We start from the raw sequence: 21,006 nt of genomic DNA, 5'->3' as shown, positions 1-21,006 counted from the left end.
TTATAAAAATAAACAACAAAAAAAAAAAAAAAAAAAAAAAGAATGTAAGGCAGATAAGCAACTTTTTTTTTTTTTCCTTTTTTTTCATTCTATGATGCACATAAAGTTTGTGGAGACTGTTTTGTTGTTTTCTTTTGAGGCCAATGTAAAATGACTCAGAATTCTAGTTCAAGATGCCTTGGTCTTGAATGCCTTCAGGGATGGGGCATTCACAGCTTCTCTGGGCAACCTGCTTCGGTGCTTCACTAGCCTCTGAGTGAATAATTTCCTCCTAAAATCTAATCTAAATCTCTCTTAGTTCATAACCATTTTCCCCTGTCCTATCACTATCTGCCTGTGTAAAAACTTGCTCTTCATCTTTTATATAAGCCCTCTCTAAGTACTGAAAGGCTTCAGCAAGGTCTCCCTGAAGCCTTCTTTTCTCCAGATGGCACAACCCAAACTCCTTCCACCTAATAGGAGAGGTGCTCCAGCCCTTTGATCATCTTTGTGCCCCTCCACTGGACATGTTCTAAAATGTCCACATCCTCCTTCTTCTACTGGAGGCCCCAGACCTGGATGCAGCACTCCAAGTGGGGCCTCACAAGGACAGAGCAGAGCGGGACAATCACATCCCTCAACTTGCTGGCCAATCCACTGTTGATGCAGCCCAGGAGGCAGCTGGCCTTTTGGTCTGTAAGCACACACTCATACAAAGCCTTTCCTCCACCAAAACCCCCAAGTCCCTCTTCGTAGGGTGCTCTCAATGAGTTCTTCACTCAGTCTATGCTCATGTCTGGGATTGCACTAACCCTGGTGCAGCACCTCGCACTTGGCCTTGTTGAACCTCATTAGGTTCACGTGGGCCCACTGCTCAAGCTTGTCCAGGTCCCTTTGGATGGCATCCCTTCCTTCTGTTGTATCAGCTGCACTACTCAGCTTGGTGTCATCTTCAGATTTGCTGAGGGTGCTCTTGATCCCACTGTCTGTGCCACTGATAAAGATATTAAGCAGCATTGGTTCCAGGACAGACCCCCGAGGGACACCATTCATCATCGGCCTCCACCTGGAACCTTTTGAATGGAGACACTTTCCCAATGATTTTTTTAGTGTGAAATTATCCCATGGCAGTTCTTACTACATTTTTATATTAACTCTGAAATTGTAAATATATATTTATATATATTTAATAATAATTTTCCTAATTATCTGAGAGTATAGTTTGTGTTAAATTCTCCTAATAACCCACAACAGAATGAAGCATTCAGGAGTCCTTTTAAGTACATATAAATAACATGCTCATTTTCCAATAAATTGGTACAAGTCCATTACTTAAGCGAACTAAGAATTCTTAAATACCATTAGAAATCGAAACACCACAACAGTTTTGAAAGTCTGATTAAATATTTGATCTCTCAATGAAAATACTTTTTAAAAGAATGTTTGGAATTCAGATGAGTATTACTCAAGAACAAGCTACGTTTAATATGCAGGATTTGAAAGCTAAGCACATTTCCATGTTAAGTACCTTTGTTTCATTCCTGAGAGGTAAACTGACAAGTATTACAGCATTCACTGCAGCTTTAACTTTAGATTTTCTTTGTTTCAATGATAGTATATTACAAAAGTAAACTCATATTAGCTCTAGACACATGTTTAAGGACTTCCTACACTTATGTAAATGAATTTGGCTTACTGAAATAATATAAAAACAGAATTTTCATATTTAGTGCTGATATTAAAAAAAAAAAAAAAAAAAAGAGAGAGAGTCAATGGGACTCCTACACTGATTTCAGTGGACTTTGAATAAGGTTATTATAGGGGTTGGGCTAGTGTTGTGAAATGCTAGGAAACTGTAACCATTGAAAATAAGATAATCTCATAAAAAATCTAACAAATGAGAAATTCATATGTTTCATATATGTGGTATTTTACATAGTTCACAGAGTTGTGTACATGAGTTCAATATTTTGCATGCCACTGGTGGTAAATTTTCTAATTTACAAGATTATCAAAACCATTAGTGGAACTATCAGAACTGTAAACCAGAGATTGACACAAGACACATGAGATACATCAATGAGTGCTTCTAATTTTCCATCACAAAGTCATTTGTATGATCTAAGTATAGTTAAATGTCTATGGTCTATTCATAATGGCATGAATTTAATTGACAAGGCCCAAATTGAAGAGAAAAGGTTAGGAACAGCCAACTGGCTGGTAATTAAAAAACAATACCAAGACATCTGAAAGTTCAAAAGTGTGTGAGGATTCAAAAGAGGCTCTCTGGTGACAGTTAGGGTGAGTAAACTCAGAACCACAGGTAGACATTTCAGCTCAATTAGGTCACACAGTTGATGAAGGTAATGTCATCTAACTCAGCTGACTTTGTATGGAGTTATATAAATTCATCTGATTCTTTCCATTAGCAGAACTGCTACAGTGTCATCCCACAGTGCCAGGGCTTTAAGTAAATATCTGTCTGTAGTCTATGTCTGCTTGCATTCATTAATGCTTTCATCGAGCAGCAGAAGGCATGTAATATTTCCCAACATATCCCGTATGAACTTTGTTTCACACAGTCTACAGCATTTTTCCCCTCATCATTTGTCAATTTTTATCAATCATTAGGAAAACAGAGTCATAACCTCATGCAGAGATGATAAAAACGAAACCAAAACCCAAGTCATTCATCTACTGATGTCAACAATCCTATAACCTCACTAATTAGAATGATTCACATATGTTAATCACATGTCAATCACTAGGAGCGTCAAAATCAGCTTTCTGTCATGCCATTAAACAGAAACTTTGATCTAATATTGTCTAATCTTAATAATTTTTTATCCAGAACTTAGACATCAGAGAATAAATGTATTCAAGAGCACTGCTACAGGGATCCTACAAAATGCTCACTCATTCACCCCCCTGAAAGTACTAATTTCTGTGTTGTAGAATCCATCTTTCTGATTGAAACATACAAAGGTGTGAAAAATAGGACCATTTTAAATAACCCCTAGGTAAGTAACTCCTGGGGAATAGATAATTTTATGTTCAATCCTGCTTAAGTCTATTACTGCCTCAACCAATGCACTGAACAATTGGATAGCAGGATAAACAGCTTACTCATCTGACCACAGAAAGGAAACATGGAAAAAAGGTTCTTTCCTTCATAACTACATCCCATCATGACACGGATTTCCTGTCACCCTTCAGTGTAGGTGATTCTGTTCAGTACAAAAGCAGTTGTGCCAATCTCACTATCAACTGCCTCTTAGTAGAAATCTCAAATACAGTATAATGACTGTTATGATGGTTAAGTGTCTTTGTGAATAAATCCGCTAGTGATCTCCCTTTGACACACTGTCTTCATCTTCAGTTAGCCAGCACAACAGGGTAAAGTGAGTATAAAGCATGCAGTAAATTAGACTATGTAGTTATCATCACATTGTTCCAAGAGAAATCTTATGCCCCTCTGGGGCCTTCAACTAAGAAAAACATAGATGTGTAAGACTGGGTCCGGAGGAGATTCAAATTTCCAAATAAACTTTTATTTCCAAAATCACATAAGAAAAACAGAGCAAAACAGACTGCATCTTTCCTGACAAATATTCACATTGATGATTATGGGAGAATTGTAAAAGTACAAAGTCAAAAACATATCATTTTTGATTTTTGTTGCAACTCTCTGCCTGAATTTGCCCTGAATTGATATCCACCCTGGAAAATCCTTGCTACTGTTACAGAACATCAAGAAAAATCTTAAAATAGAAATTATTCAATTTTGATACAACATAAAAAAGACATTTTTTTTTTGTTTGGTTATGCATTGGAGCTACATCCACCATAATGTAAATTATTTCTTACAATGTCATATAAATAGAGGGTTTTTTTCAGCACTGAGGCTTCAAATAGCTTCCAATTCTAACTTACAAGACAAATATATACATTGAGATAATTTTATCTAAAAAAAAAGTACAAAAAAGTACTAAATTATAAATCATTTGCAATGGCATAATTATATAATATGTATACAATGGTGATCTTACAATTATAGAGCTCTGTCAAATCTGATGAATCCCAAAGCACTTTAAAGCTGCACTTGATTACACTGCATCAAAAGTATGTTCTTGTTTCAGTTTAGAAATGTGGAAACACAGATATTTGGGTATGAAAATACATAAGTCCCAGGAAATAATCTATTTATCCTGCAGGTGCCAAGAGCCACACTAGTTCACAGCTGTGATGTTCTGAGAAGTCCTGGTAAGTCACATCATTTTAAACCTTTGCATTAATGATACATATATTTGTGTGTGTGTGTCTCAGAATTTAGATGCAAGGGGTGAACACAGACATTTAAAATAGCAGTATATAACTACTCATTTTTCCTGCTTCTAAAATGCAGCCAGCTTTGGACAAAAGATTAACAACCTTTAACACAGCAAATGATTTAGTGGGAATAACCAGTGACAATGTGGTACAGGAAGAGAATAATACTATATCTAATTAAAACTGCAAGGAAAATTAAAGAAAGCAGACTGTAATTACCGAAGTTAGCATTTGGCAAGGACATTGGGGTTAACGTTCTCCCTTTTGTATAAAGTGTCATGGGATCTTCAATGCCTGTGTGCAAAGACTGGAACATAAGAATTTCCATTCATGGGGCTCAATCCTGTAAGATGCTCAGCTTTGAAGCTTAAACCAATTATAAAGGCAAACTTCAGCTGAAGTACCTGAGCAACTGCCTGGCTTGAGCTCAGCAGAACCTCACAAGAACCTGAGACCTTGTGGTTGCTGGCAATGTCTAAGACGAGTACTATAAAGGCCTCATCTAAAGGAGCTTGTTATACTTGAATCTAAACTGCCATGCAGGCAGGACTGTGTGTTAAATATTAATACTGAGGGTTCGCTACCTGCATGGTTGGCTGCCAATGAACAGCAGCGATCACAACTTGCAATCTTTAATATGCTTTATTTGTTTGTTTGTTTGTTTGAAGGTAGTCAGGGAGGGAGAGAAACAATACTAATCCAGGAAAAGTGTTTCTTCATGAAGGGGAATACCGAGGATTACTATAGTATTCCAAATCCCATAGTATGGCAGATATTGGTAAGTATCATTTAATTTCAAGGAAGAATTAAACAGTATATGACAAAACATATCTGTAAGGGTTACCTGTGCCCATTCACCTGTAGTCCCAACACAGTACCATGTCACAGCAGTGTTCACTTACATCCTCATATACTATTAAATATTTGTTCATTTTGGCTAATCTTTGCATAACGTGTTTGTATTACAGTAACATTCAAGTCTGTAAGAATCTATCACAGTCAATATTGCACAGATAGAAAATAAAAAGTGAACCCTGTTCCAAAGGCAAATATTTCTTAATTTAAAAACTCAGCTGAATGTGGTAATGTTCAGTCTAGACACAGAGACCCTGAGCTAGAAAGTGCCCAGGACATTGGGTTGAATTATCATAACATCACATAAACCAACTTTTCATAAATCAACCATACTCCGTCTTAAAATCAGTTAGGTTTCCTGTCTCCAGTATTTTGATTTGGAGTGTGTTCCTGAAGTTGAGTGATTACAGATAAATCAGTAGTTAAAAAGCTTTATCTCCTTTTCCAGACAGTTAAAAGGCTTTATCTCCATTTCCAGACAAATATTATTTCATTTTGTGTTCCTTTAACTTATGTAATTAATTGTTTAACTTCCCTACGTGATTGGTCATAGATCCTATAAACCTTTGTTTTGTTAAACTGATCAGGCCATGGTTCTTTAGTCAGATTTCCCATACTATGATTTGTCCTAACAGTCCTCTGTCTACCTTTCCTATTTCCTGCTTTGAATACATCTTTCTGAAGGGTGTACACTTATATTTGTCTACAGTATTCTAAAAGTTTTCTACCCAGTGGATATTCCTCTTTGTCTCTGGAAACCTCTCTCTTCTCTCTCTTGATGTATTCTAAGATCAAATTTATCTTTTTCCAGTCTCATCATTTTGATGGCTTATAGTCATCCTGTAAGCAACTAATATAATCAGATTTTTCTCTGTCATCTCCAGCTAATGAACTCTCAGCTTACTGCAGACATTCCCGTTATTAGTATTTAAATGAATGACCTTGCGCTCAGTCCTGTTACATTACTTCCATTTATACTATTTTGTCATCTCAGTCATTTAACTATTCCTCTACAATATCCTGACCCTCCTTTGTATTGGTCATGCTTTCTATTTTTGCTACTTCAGTGAATTTCATCAGCAAAGCCATATATTTTTCTACCAGAGTCATTAACAAAATTATTAAATAAACAGAAGCTCAAGACTGATTCTTGGAGCACTTCATTAATATGTTTTAACAAAATCTTTGTCATCTTTCTAGCCTACCCCTAAACCTGAAAACAATCCTGCTCAGTTTCCTTTCTCTACAATCTGTGTTGCATTTTACTAATAGTCATTCATAGAAAGGAGGATACAAACACTAAATCCTGAATATGCAAGGCTAGTTAGAAAGGATAGTTCCAGTAGCAAACAGATACGTCCAAAAGGATGTCACTAGTCATGGAAGTGATGCAGGTATGTACATTTTAAAGAGCAGATACCTTTCATGTTCTAGTTACCTAAAATGGCTAATTCTTAGGATAGCAAGGGCTTTTCACCAATGTTATCTGGACTGTCCTGACAGGTCAGATCAATTCATCAGCCAGCCTGATTTCTCTTGAGGGATCTGGGAGCAGTAAGCAGGATGGACTGTCCAGTTTGTGGAAGCTCATTTCTGGGTACCACTTCTCCCATAGTCTTCTCACTTCTCCATGGTCATGTAAAGGTCATAAAGTCCAGGTATATGATCAGAGGGCTTAAAGATGACCCCAGAAAAGAAAGAGGTCACAAACCTGACTGCCTCTACCTGAGATTTTCATTTTGCCCATGACAGAAGAGCCCAAGGAAAACAGAGCAAGTGGGAAGAAAACTGCAGGAATTGTCTTGCTAGCAGAAACATCCTTAAGTTACACTTTTTTTCTAGGGTTAATAACTGCAGACATGCAACACGATGAGTGTGCCTACATGTTGCATGCCTGTATATCCTGCAGTAACAGAAATAGGGTATACATCCAGAGAAGCTGATGTATACAATACAGACAGTTCAGAAAACCATGGGCCATACTAGACCTGGTCACATTGCCGGTACTGCATGTACAGACTTGGCAATCTCTAGGAACAGGGAAGCAAAGTACATGCTACTTTACTTGTCACAAGAAGAAGCTACATATCTGCCAAACTTGAAAGCTTGGGTATTGTATCTGTAAAAAAAAGGTCTTTTTGTGCTTGACAAAAAATAGTACTTGCTCAGACTTCATCTAGATTAAAGCGTTCACATGTGAAATATTACTACAATACTTTATACTTGCCCACTCCTAAATATATCCTGCTTAAATCATGTTATCATTGGAACCTAATTGATAGCATCACTTCAAAGAACAGTTTCGTAAAAGTAGGTTATTTCTTCTTAGATGTAAAACATATGTTAGCACCCATTCATCTATCTCAGTGTGGTCCTTGCTTATTCATTTTAATTAAAAAATCAAAGCAGAGATTTTACACAGATTTTATACTAATTTCATATACATCCCAAATGTAGAAATCTAAATTTGGAACAGTGTCCACTTTTCATTTTACATACTAATTAAAATTCACATTTTGCACTATTTATGTTACTGGGACACAAAACATAAAAAGACATATTTCTTGTCAGTCTTGACCTGTTTAGTCATGATACACAAACTCAAATATTAATTTTTTGAAGTCCACAGATGAACTTCACAATGTGTATTAAATTTGGGCAAAGAGTGAATTGATCAATAAATGTACAATAACCCAGTCATTACAACTCTATTTTCTGAACAGTAGTATCTGGTATAACAAGTGTTTCTAATTTTCGATGACGGGAAAACGGGTTATTCTTCATTCTTCAATGTGTGTTTTAGTGAATTGTGACTTTTCTTCTAATTCAAAAGCATTACAGACAGGAGGAATGATCGTGTGGTTCAATAAAAGCCCTATACTCAGAATAATGGAGTTCAACCCCCTGCGTTGTTTTTCAGTTTCTAGGTTGCTTGAAGAAAGGCAAACAGAAACTGATCTTTTTTTTATTATTATTATTATTTTTAATATGTGTTTACATTGTAAACTATCAAAAAAAATGTAACATATATAGTCTAGAACAAGAAGATTCCTCTACAGCTAAATGCTTTAGGTCCTTTTTCCAATGAAATTCAAAATATTTATGACATATTTGAAAATAGATGGTCTTCAGTAACAACTACTATACAAATTTTTCAGTTCCTATTTTTATTATCAAAAGAGAACAGCAGAAAAGCAAATTCATCCCTTTTCAGACTTGTTTTTTTTTAGAAAAAAATGTATCTCCTTCTATATTTATCTTTAACGTGGTTCGTAATTGCACACTCCTCAACCAGAGACTTAATGTTCTGATATATTATATTACATATTATATATTATGTATGAAAACTGGTTCATTTTTTATCTTCAAATAATGATCATCAAGCTGCTTCATTATTCATCAGAGAAAAATGAACTCTGTTCATTTTCCCAGTTACAGTACTTTCATGCCCTGATCATATACATAGAAGTACATCGCCTAGATAAATGTCTGGTCAAATATGACCAAGCAAAAGAATTTACTGGAGAATCAGCCTTTTACTGTAGAGTTCTGCTCTTTCAGTTATCACCTCTTAATGATACATTTTTATCAGTTCTTGTCTTTTCTGGTTACAAACCTAAATTAACAGACAAGGACCAAAAGTGAAATAGTGCTGTGACATGTCATCAGCCAACTGACATCCGGAAATAAGACACTACAGGAGTACTGTCCCGCTAATCTCCAGGGTCTGAAACCCCAAAATGACAGTGATAGCACTGTTAGTTTTTTACTAAGATTATTTCACTAGTAACACCAGCTAATGCCCTACTTCCTGGTTCCTTGCAACTTCTTCCATTTCTCTGGCTACCATCTATAAATGCACATACCAAATCATTCAAAGTCTTCCTCTGGAAACAAAGAATGGCAGAAAAAAAATAAGAAAAAAATGAGGCTGAGGGACAAGTGAAAACTAGATTTTTTTACGGGATGTGAATACTGGCCACTTTCTCTTGAACATAGAAGCTAAAATTTCTATTACCAGTACTTATATTACATATTTTATATATATCTTACATTTCAGAGAATCATATCTCAGAATCATAGAATGGCTCAGATTGGAAGGGACCTTAAAGATCATCTAACTCTAACCCTCCTGCCATAGGCAGGGATGCCACCCATCAGGTTAGCCAAGGCCCCATACAACCTGGCCTTGAACACCTCCAGGCATGGGGCATTCAAAGCTTCTCTTGGAAACCTATTCCAGTGCCTCACTACCCTTACAGTGAAGAATTTCCTTCTAACTACTATAAACTACTATATATAGTAGTATATGGAAGGCCTTGGCAGATAGAGAAGGTGGTGCTAAGAAAAGCAACTGTATCTTTCAGGAGTTTATTTCTCAAGAATATCCTTCAAGAAATCTGTGTTTTCTACAGATTAGCTTTAGCTTGCAGTAAGAAGCTTGCCTGTGCCTGGAGAACAAAACAGCTACTATTGTTTTCTCTGAGCCCACAAGACTTTTATACAATCTATGTAAATGCCATTCACAGAAATTTATCAAGTATAGTGTGAGAAGCAGCCATAGTCTATGTACCACAGACTCGAAGCTTAACATAGCCTTAGAGAAGTAGAGACTATGTGGCATGTAATAAGGACTTCAGTTTCTGTGTTACTATATACAGACAAGAACTCCTGAGACATGCAGCGGTGGCTCAACGTCAGGGCTTTGGGAGAAGATGGAATTTGCCTGATGACCTCAAAGAGCAGGAAAAACATATTACCCATCAGCAAAACCAAGCTACAATATGACAACACACATTCAAAATTCGTTCCATTGTCCACCAGTGCAGGATCTCCAAACTGCTAATTCCTGAATTCTTAGACACTATGATTTCTTGAGGGAATTGGGTTTACCTACAGTGAAGAAGAGATAAATCTTTGTTTTCATAGTTTCAATATGTATCTTTTCTTTTCCTGTCCCCAAGGGCTGGGGATACAACTCAATACAGATATCTACTGTGTGAACATGAGTATTTGAGTCAGTTCTTTAGATTCCCCTCATACTTAAGGAGGGAAACAGATGCTTCTTCAGTGCAACTCATTTCATACTAAATATTAAACCTAAAATTGGTGAGACAAATCACAGGCTACAGTTGCCTCTTTATAATATATACAGATCAAAATAAATACATAAATAAATAAAAAATGAAGAGTTCTGCTGCAGATGAGGAAAATAAAAGTGAGTAGTCTAAGATTAGGTGTGATAAATTCAACTCTATTTGTTGGACTACCAGTTAATACTGAGTTGAGGTTCATCAAATGTAGATAAAGAATTGTGGGTGGTTTTTTTGTTTGTCTGTTTTGTTTTAAGAGTAACAGATCCTGTTTCTGTTTTTGTATTTCTGTGATAAAAAATCACTAGCATGTTTCCTTGGACCCAGCTAGCTCCCTCAATGAAAGAACTAATAAACTGATATTGATATAGAAGTTAGTACAATGCATTAAAATTTGTTTGTGGGTTGTTTCCAATATGCAGAGCTTGCAAAGACTTTCAGATATATGCAGTTTATCTAAAAGATTGTTATGATATCAAGGCATATTCTTTATAAAAATAAATGCTATGAGCATATTAGGAGTAATACAAATCTGTTTTATCTATCCCTTTCTTTTACCCCTATTCAACATGTTTAGCGTTCCAAGATGAAGACCATATTTCAGTTTACCATTGTAAGAAGTACTTATATACATTAAATTGAATATTTAAGAATAATAATTCTCTTTATGCCTACTTACATTTATGAAAGAGAAAAACAAAGAGGAAAAAATAGTCCTTTTCAGCTCCAGAAAACAGTCCTGAGTTCTCACTTTCTGCATTTCATTGCTCAGCTCTACAGCTGAAAGACATAATTCCCTATCTGGTACCTTTATACGATTGAAGAAAGGCAAAGAAATTATTTGCTCACCAGTTTTATTTTCGAGGAGTCTATTATTTCCGCAATAGCTACAGACTGTTCTTTCTCCTTCATTTTTCTTCTTTAAACTTGCAAATGATATCAGGAGTGCTAGACAGAAGCTTATATATGAAGGTGAACTTTGATTCTTCCTTGGACTTTAAGACTAATCTAGTGTAGAATGTGATTGACAAAGCATTTTCATTGATGTTATGCAGCTTTTCAAGTTACCCAACCTAAGCAAATGAGGTTGTTAATGTTTACTCTGGCCCTTTCTCTAAAATGGTTTTGAACTTTAGCAGATTTTATAAAATTATAACAATTGTCAAATGGCATCAGTGTTCCCTAAATTAAAAAATAGAATCATAGAATATCCCGTGTTGAAAGGGACCAACAAGGATCATTGAGTCCAACTTCAGAAATACTTGTGATTGTGCAGCATAGGGCTGCCTAGATCAACAATGGTATATACACCTCTAAAGTAAAACTGATTTTATTTCATGATTGAATAATACCAGCAATTACTGAATAAATTGGAGGATACCTGCTTGAATTTCTATTTTCTGTACAATTTCTGAGAATGAGACAGACAGTTTTGGTAATCCATACAAATGGTAGCTATCAGTATTTGACAACTAATTAATACAGATACAAATTATTAATGCCATAAGAAACTGTGACCTCAAAGACCTTGTAATGGAAGTGAGATCTTGCAGACAGACTCCGTTGTACTTTTATCAAAAAATAGTGTCTCCATAAAATCAAGTGCAGAGTTAACAGATTTAATGAGAACCTTTTACTGGCTGTAGTTAACCAAATCATAAAAATTGGAGAAAAAAAACATCCAAACTATTCTGTCCTGATCTAACCTCTAGCCCATACCTGTAAAATCCAAGATTTTTTTCAAATGTCAAAGGAGTTGACAAAAAGCAAGTGAGCCACAGGACAATTGAGAATTTTCTCCGTAAACTGTTTTCCTGCAAGAGTAACAGAAGTGGAGCAATCTCAACTGACTTGACTCCAAAGCAGAGAGGAAGCAGACCACAGCTCCCAGTCTTAATGAAAGAGTGCACTGTGAATGTACAAAATGACGTAGTGCAAATGGAGACACAAAGTCTTGCAGGACCTTTCAAGAGATGTCCTTTCACAAGCACAGCACTGTGTTCCCCGTTGTATTGTCACTCCCTGAGTATACTGGCTCAGCCCTGCCATCTAACAGCTAGGGAAAAAAAAAAAAAAAAATGTCTTTCAGGATGCCCAAGTGCTTTTGCTTCCCCTCTCAGTCAGTGAATCCTCAGTTATGGGCGAACAAATACAAAAGCAGAAAGTGGGTTAGGGAAGCAGTGATAGGGCCACATGTTTACAAGCACAGGCCTGGGAATGGAAGATGAATCCCTGACAGATACTTGATCACGTAAGGCTAAGCTTAACTTTATCTCTGCTTTCCTCTGAACAACACAGAAACCTTTTAATGATTTAACGAGAGGGCCCCTTTATCTTATAGACTGCCAGTTGAGTTCTTGGAAAGGGGGCAAAGTAGATGTGGAAGCTGGGAAGAATCTGGTTACAGACAAACTGTAACTGCCCCTGTTATTGCTGTGCAAAACAGAGAACTTCAGAGTCTCTGTCTTGGGTTCAGATTTGTGTGGAGATGGCTCAGCAAATGAACAAACCACGATGAGCAGTTCATACTTTCTTTCTACCCTTCATCAAAACAGAAAGTACCAGATAAGCCAGAGGCCTCAAACCTATGTAGTTCTTTATTTCTTCCCAACAAGATGACTAGCCATGGGATCTGTGGCATCTGCTGTCCTTTAACTAACTGTTCTAATCATAACAAATAATAAGCTTTAATCCAATATAATATTATGTAATATAGTCTAAGTATCCAATAATTAACCAAGTTTCAACTGAGGTACAATATTATTTCATTAAAATCATACAAACAAAAATAACTTTTTTGTTGTTTTTTTCCCGCTATATAAATACCATATACATCAACTCCGATTCCAAGGAGAACTGAAGAAATTTGGTTAAATTCACAGATAGACAAAGTTCCCAGCAACAGATTCATTGCTTGTGACAGCTCTAAATCTCCAAAGTGACGTGAATCTCAAACCCCCAGTGAAACCATAACGGTTTCAGTACATAGTTAGAGCAGGACTCATTGGAGCAATTAGTGCTGTTTCAAATCTTTAAATATTCCTATTAAAATAAAATAAAATAAAATAAAATAAAATAAAATAAAATAAAATAAAATAAAATAAAATAAAATTAAGGAAAATATTTTGCAGATGTTTTTAAAGTAATGTTAAAGCTATTTGTTTTAGCCTTGTCTAAGACTACCAAGGCTATTCTATTCCCTGAGTGAGATAATTCTTCAAATCACACCTGTGGTGCATTTATTCATATATAGAAATATTTTTTGTGCTTCCCATTGGTTAGGAACTGCTGCTTTCAGGAAACACTTCTGCTGGTAAGCTCATTCAGGGGGACATAATTAAAGAAAAAATTCTTAAATATTATGAATAAATCCAGACAAAAGCATTGTTCTCGAGTCTATTTAGTATTGGACATAGAAAAAAAAAAAAAAAAAAAAAAAAAAAAAAAAAAAGGTTTTCCTCCCAAGCAATCTGAAAGGAGCTGTTCCTGAAAGGAGCTGTTCCATTTTGTTTAGCTATTCAAAACCTACTACCCCAGCAACAGTGAGACCACTTGATTCAGCAGATCACTAGCTGGGTCATTGCTGGGGATTATTTGAAGGCCTGTTTTATGGTAGTGTTCTGCTTCAAGCAGTACTCTCCACTATTCCTTCATTCTCATCACCAGCCACCTAATTGCTACAGAGCCTCTTGCCTTTCAAGAATACTTCTGAAAGGTCTTCTTTTCTTGAGTATCAGAACAAAAGGCAACTTAGAATCCTTGGATATGCTCAAAAAAATAAATTATTTTATGTCCTGTCCCACCCAGCACTGTGTGGGAGAAGCCTTTGTCTTTCATAACACTAGTATCTTCTCATCATATTCTTATCTCAAACCAGTAAATCTCCCAATGCCTTTGATGTAAGTTTTATTGGACTCCATGTCAAGTAGAGGACATTATTTCAGTAGCTGTACAGTGATTATCTGGGATACATCAATTATTTCTGAAAGAAAATGCTGGTAAAATGCCAAACTTTTTCACAGAGATGACTGTTGTGCTTGCTAAATTACTGGGTTTTCTGGTGAGTCCCAGGGTAGTATACACATATTAGCAAAACAAAACAGCATTTAGTAACAAGAAAAGGTTTCACTGGGTCACACAGTGTCAAACTGAACACTGCAAAACACAGAGATGCTATTTTTCAACTCTGCTTTTTTTTCTGGCTCTCTGTACTGTGACTAATGCTCTCCATATCTCCCGTGATACAGTATGTTTCTAACACTTCCCTTCTTCAGATATTAAAAGGGATGTAAACCACAGCTTTTTAGAACTTTCTCTACACTTTCAAAGATGATGTCATATTTGCTTTATATTAACAGACCTGCAGCTGAAATGTAGATACATTTCATATGTTCTGAGCATTTGGAAGTTAATAAACTTTAAATTCACTACAGAATGTTGAAGATACTGTGAGGATTTTGAATGCAAATGAAAGATTGATAAAAATTTAAAATGTTTACTTCTCAAACATCTGTCACCATAGCAGATATACATAATATTATTTACTTTCTAAAACTCATTCATATATTCTTTGCTTCATTTCAAATGGAAACTTGGCAGTGATGTCTATGAGGTTAGGAAGATACCTGTCATTCTATACTATGCTATACTATACTATTCTATACTATTCTATACATTCTATACTATACTAGTATACAATAATAAGGACAGGAATGGATTTCTTATAATTAAATATGTTGCTGTAAACAATTTAATGAGACTAAATTATTGTAACAAGGAAAATGACTATCATTTGGCTGCGTTCACTTTAATTTTCAAGTTTTCATCATAGAATCATAGAATCAAAGAACAGATTGCGTTGGAAGGAATCCTAAAGATCATCTAGATCCAACATCTGTGCCATGGGCAGGGAGACCTCCCACCAGACCAGGTTGCCCAAAGCCCCATCCAGCCTGGCTTTGGACACCGAACGCTTCGGGGGATGGGGCATCCACAGCTTCTCTAGGCAACCTGTTTTCAGTGTCTCACCACCCTCTGAGTAAATAATTTCCTCCTTATATCTAATCTAAATCTACCCTCTTTTAGTTTAAAACCATTACCCCTTCCCAGCTTTCCTGTAGCCTCCTATAGGTAGTGGAAGGCCGCTATAAGGTCTCCCCAGACGTTTTCTTCTCCAGGCTGAACAACCCCAACTCTCTCAGCCTGTCTTCATAGGAGATTCTTTATTAAATTCTAGATATTTTCAGCAGAGAAAATACAATTTTGCTTCCCACTTAAAGTTGTACTAAATGTCCTTATACAGCTTTATTACTCTTTAACTATCCTCTCCATTTTTATCAAGTAATAGATCATAAGAGTAGCTACAATCTGATTTCAGCTATGTTTTCTGGACAATGATATAACTGGCTTTACAAGTACTTTCGGAAGAATTAAGATCTCTTGCATACAGGGAGGACCTGATCTTGTCTTGTAACTCAGCTTCTAAAAGTCATTTCAAAAGGTAAGTTTATAGCAGTAGGGTAAAGTTAGGAAAAAGAGAATCCAGCCAGAGTACTCCCTGTTTTGAACAGCAAATTCTTAAGTTGCTGTGCAAAAACCGAGTTTTATGAAATTATGAGTTTGGGGCCAAACACAATAAAAGCAAGAGAAACTGCTCTTTGGAAGCTATAATTTTAATAAGAGACGGAGGGATGTTCTTATTTTCACTTCTCTGGTTCTACTAATACATGACTGTAATTCATTAATTCAGGGTCAGACAACAAGTCTCTGAGCAATTACTCACATGAGTGGTCTCATAGAATTCAATGTCCTCATTTAATGTGCCATTAAAATGGTACATAGGTGCATCTAACTAAAGCAAACATCAGTTCATAGCAACACATGCTGTGTAACACCGTGAAGTCCTTAATCTCAACCACTGTCTACTGAGAAAAATGAGAAAAACAAATGGCTTCATGAATTTGTCTGGGTCAAACTAAGATATTTCTGAAAAGAAAAGAAAAAAAAAATCCTTACTGTATTCAGAAAACCAAGAAACTCAGACTTTTTTCACAATTTTAGACAGACTTTCACACCACTTGTACTAATCATAGACAATACTAAAGAAGGTAAAATCTAAGGTGCAATCCTAAAAATACTGAAGTGTTGTACTGCAAAAGTGTACATTGACAAAAGAGAAAACAGAAGTGGCAGATACATTGCTTGATTCCTCCCACAATGGCACAGTTTGCATGCACTGGTGAAGGCAAGCTTCATTTTTCCACATCACTATAGAGAGATATTTGGAAACACACAATATTCTCCAGTTTACCTAGCAGCCTGGTGATTTCCTCAGCACAAATAAAAATGTAAATATCCTTACCTGACCCACAGACATTGCAAGAGTCTAAATCTTTGCAAGTAAGGTATGACTTAGACCTAAAAGTCATTACATCTTTCCTTGCTCTTGAAGAATAGGGTATTCAACATATTTAATGGGGATATGTCCTTCATGGATGAAGATAAAGACTAATGAGGCTCGAATTAGCATAGATTAACATCATCCAGTTTTAAAAGGTGTTGAGGGAGTGCAAGTCCAATACAAACCCCAGAATTCATGATTCCCATCACCGTCCCATGGTACAACACCTGAAAGGATCCTTCCCTGTCCCACGTTAATTTCAGCTAAAATATTATGTCACTCCCCAAGGAGCATTTATTTCTTGTGTTCTGTATTGAGATATGTATAAATCAGACTGACTGACTGTATTAGCTCTGTAACTGGCACACAGATGCCAGGTATTCATGGAAACATTAATTGCCATTAATATTGGATTGTGTAGTTGACAACACAGAGATATAGAGATCTCATCTCCTTATGTATTTTTTGTAGACAGTGATGCTCTGTAGCCGGAAAAAGATGTTCCTCCAGTGGATGATTAAGTGCAAGCACCTGACTCAGTATTCTGAAATGAACTTTGTAGATTATCAAAGCCTGTGAAAATCCTTCTGCTTTCACCAGAGAGAAGTTTGTCTTTACCAGTATTCCTTCAAATACAAAAGCAGAAAGTCAGTTAGGGAAAAAATCATAGAAAATGATTCCACAAAATCATGGAAAAAGGTTCCCAAGATAAATCTAGATTGAGAGAAAAGTCCATCCCTTCTATAGAGTGTATTGCATTACATTTTTTGATAGATGTTACTTCCCCAATAATAATGAGCATTTGTGTCCAGAAAAGGTCCATCTTTCCTCTTTAAATGTGTAACATATATGAAAATTTAAGTAGACATCATCAATCCTCTGTCACTCTTTTACAAAAAGAAGTTATGAAGAGGTTTGCTAGGATTATTCCTATAAAGCATTTCATCTGAAAGGTGGTATTTCTCATCTTTTTTCTTAAATTATTCAACATTAGTGCAATTTGCCTCTATGAAAGCCAACAAATAGAACCCACCTTGGTTCAATACAAGACACTGAAAAAAATACTTTACTCTAGATACTACCTCATAGCCAAGCTTTGACATTTTTTAGACAAGGTAAAAGGATCTTTAAGCAGGACTTTAAAAGGCCTTCTAGGGTCCAGGGAATCTGCATATCCATAGTTCTGCATGTGTATTAGTCCCTCTAAAGGGCTATGCACTGGAGCTGGTGGAGGCTAAAACCACAAATGTTTAATTAGCTATTCAGACCATATAAAATAGCTGTGTCCCACCACACTGGAGCATTTCCCTGTAATGTTTCTTCACAAAAAAGACAAATAACTGAAGAGAAATTAGAATAGTTCTCTGACAGCACTGCTTTGGCCTCTGAAGTATAATGTACAATCAAATCACTCAGTGAAATTCTCTATTATAAATAACAAAACCAAATTCCACAAAATACTTACAGTTCTTTGCATTAATAGAGGAGTTTCAGAGCAACCTATCCCTTCATCATTAAAGCTTGATTCCATATTGATTATGTCTTCAATAACCTCTTCCATCTAGTAAAATAATATTTTAATACCAATCAGTATTAGTATTAGTAAATACAATATTATTCTGAAAATACAGAGGAAATAATAATATCTAAAGTTTAGATCTTAAAATTCAAATAGTTCAAGTACCTTTACACAACATTCACAATTTTTACTTCTTGAAAACAGTTTTGTGGTTTAGCGATTACTTCTTTCATCCCAACCACCAACCCATTCCACTTTCTTAACCCTATATTGCAACACCAAGATCAGATGACAGGAGCACATTGCTAAGCTGTAACTACAATGTCACCTTCATCAAATGTCTCATATCCACAGTGTATTTTTCCATTGGTGCAGGAAGACTGAAGGGAACCTGTGGTTCTGCAAAAGCATGAGTCACTCAAGGTTTGGTACCACACTGCTCTCAGGATTCAGCATGCAGAGGTTTGTGTTGTGATTGGCAGTGTGCTGGATACTTCTCCAGCCAGCCTTCTAGTTTCACTTTTGTTCAAGTCTGAATCTAAAACTGCTTAAGAAGATGAGGTAGCTAATTAGCTGTTTTAGGTAGAACAGTAAATACTTTGCAGACATATGTATAGATTTGGATAAGGCACAGTAGGAGTTTTCAATGATAACTTTGGTCTGGTTCCCTTTAAAAAGTAACTACAGAGGAATGCCCATAATGAACCCATCACAGTTAACTCTGCTGTCTGCCAGAGCAGTTGACTCATGCCCTGAGTGCTTTCAAGCAGCGTTCAGGAACAATCTGAAGAGCTGTAGCTGAAGGAAATAGAGGGGGCCTTATGCAATGACTGGAAATATCAGTACATAGCACAAACCAGGACCACTCATAGGCCAGGTACATTAAAATACATTTATTTTTTAGGCCAAATGGCACAGCACAGCTGATATGCCCACTCCTCTCCCCCTCCAAAAGCCAGTCATGCGCTGTCCCATGAGTTATGTGCAGGCTTATCTAGGAAAATATAGTCTGGGCCAAAGGAGGTCAGGGAATGTCAGCAATTATGCAATATGAATGACTCCTTCCCAGTACACTTGTGCGTTGGGACTCTATTATTTACCAGTATACCCATAGCTTTCACTGAACTGCAGGATACATCTGTACTAGGAAATCACACTGTGCCAGAGATCTTCCTGAAGCTCTGGGATGGAATTATTCAAATTACTTGAACGATCCCTACAGGGATTTGGGCTTGTGCCAACAATCACCCTCTCAATCACAAACAGGCATATTTCAAGAGGAACAGCAGGTGTTTTACAAGCAGCTGTCTTGCTCTAGAGGATAAAGTTGTACTAGTGGAGGAAATGGTTGTTCTTGGTCAGATATGCAAAGTACTTAAGAATGGTTCGAGTGCGCTGCAATTGTCAGAACAGAGGTGATCACAGAGACCATCACAAAGGTCATCTTAAATGATCTTTGCAGAGTAGTGACTCCAATAATCCATAAACCTGACAGAAAATGTCAGTTGTCAATGCAGAAGAAATAGAGGGGCCCCAAATGAGCGCTCAGATAAGCATTGGTTTTATTTTTTTCAGTTCCTCATGCTTAGCTGCATAGCATCTGAGTGTGCTGAGATAGATTGCAATGTATTTGTAAGACTTTTCTGTTAGTGCCCAAGATATGATATGGTACCTCCACTTTTTATTTCCGTAGGAATTCCCCTTTTACCCAATAAGCATTATCTCTTGAAATCTATTGAAGTATTAAAGGCCATAATGATCTACATCTCACACTGGCATTGTATAACAGCTGTATCTTTATTAAAATCAATGGTGGCATTAAAGTTAGGAGATCTACACCAATTTACCCAAGATAACCCATATATAAATATATCAGCTAACTAAAAAATGAATGAGTGATTCTTTAAAGTAATCAGTATATAAGTGTGTTATGCAGCTAGGATAATACTTTTAGACAGAAATAACTCTCATCTGGAGAAAAAAAAAAAAAAAAAAAAAAAAAAAGTTTGCATTGCCAAGTACATATTCAAAAAAAGTACAGCAATGTATGCCACAAAGATAAAAAGATAGAACAGTACATTTAAACTGGCAGAAATTTAGAAGCCTGATCATGCAATAAGCTGTTCACGCAGCATTCAGGGGAATTGCTCATATAATCTGAAAGGATTCAGGGCACATGTGTTGCAGCTGAAGGCCCCATGAACGTAAAGAAAGTCATCTCTTGCCCACAATGTATACAAGATATGTCTTGCAACATTTTCACAGCAGTAAGCAATGCCTAATTCCCCAATCTTTTTGCCAGCAATGCCCTACCGCATTTTCATGTTCTCCTCCAAGGGCCAGCAGCTTGGTTACAGGGCTCTCTGGTGTGCCAGTATCACTGACGGGAGGCATGTGTCCGTTCCTTAAAATGGAGGTCACTCCTGCAGGCTGGATTGTGTGGGAGTGGGACAGTGAGAGGGTCTGGCTGGACAGCTTGGTGTCAAGGGTCAGATATTGCTTCACCTGGTGCCTCTGGCTTTGCTGGATATGGTATCTAGACTGATTTTCCAAGTGTGTTTGTACCTGGGGAGAAATGGAAATGATTGCTAAAGTTTCAAGCTGTTCGTACCACCATTTGCCAATATGCTCCCTTAGTGAACATTAGAACAATACATTCAATTTTTATACCACTGCATAGAATTGTTATTAACCTCAAATCTTTTTTAAATTTTACACATACATTTCCTGTGTGTATTCACATCTACACAGGTGAATAAACCCTCTGAATAATTATCAAAGAGTAGAAGAGAAGAGAAGAGAAGAGAAGAGAAGAGAAGAGAAGAGAAGAG

General features: G+C 36.4%; 1 protein-coding gene across 7 annotated transcripts in view; it reads right to left on the bottom strand.

Annotated features, from left to right (window-relative positions):
- Positions 1-21,006, bottom strand: part of TFEC (transcription factor EC) — a 138,095-nt gene that overhangs the window by 14,764 nt on the left and 102,325 nt on the right. For 6 of the 7 annotated variants that reach the window (XM_035311247.1, XM_035311253.1, XM_035311267.1 and 3 more), the window contains 2 exons: positions 20,489-20,740; positions 18,122-18,217 (listed from right to left, as the gene is read on the bottom strand). The exons of the other annotated variant lie outside the window; for it this stretch is intronic. In XM_035311247.1, coding sequence (XP_035167138.1) covers positions 18,122-18,217; positions 20,489-20,740 — 348 coding nt within the window. The remainder of the gene's footprint in view (positions 1-18,121; positions 18,218-20,488; positions 20,741-21,006) is intronic. 7 annotated transcript variants of the gene reach the window in all.

Source organism: Oxyura jamaicensis, chromosome 1 (assembly GCF_011077185.1).
Source record: "Oxyura jamaicensis isolate SHBP4307 breed ruddy duck chromosome 1, BPBGC_Ojam_1.0, whole genome shotgun sequence".
In the NCBI taxonomy this organism is placed as follows: Eukaryota; Metazoa; Chordata; class Aves; order Anseriformes; family Anatidae; genus Oxyura; species Oxyura jamaicensis.
The sequence above is the reverse complement of the archived record's forward strand: the minus strand, read 5'-3'. Positions and strand labels throughout refer to the sequence as shown.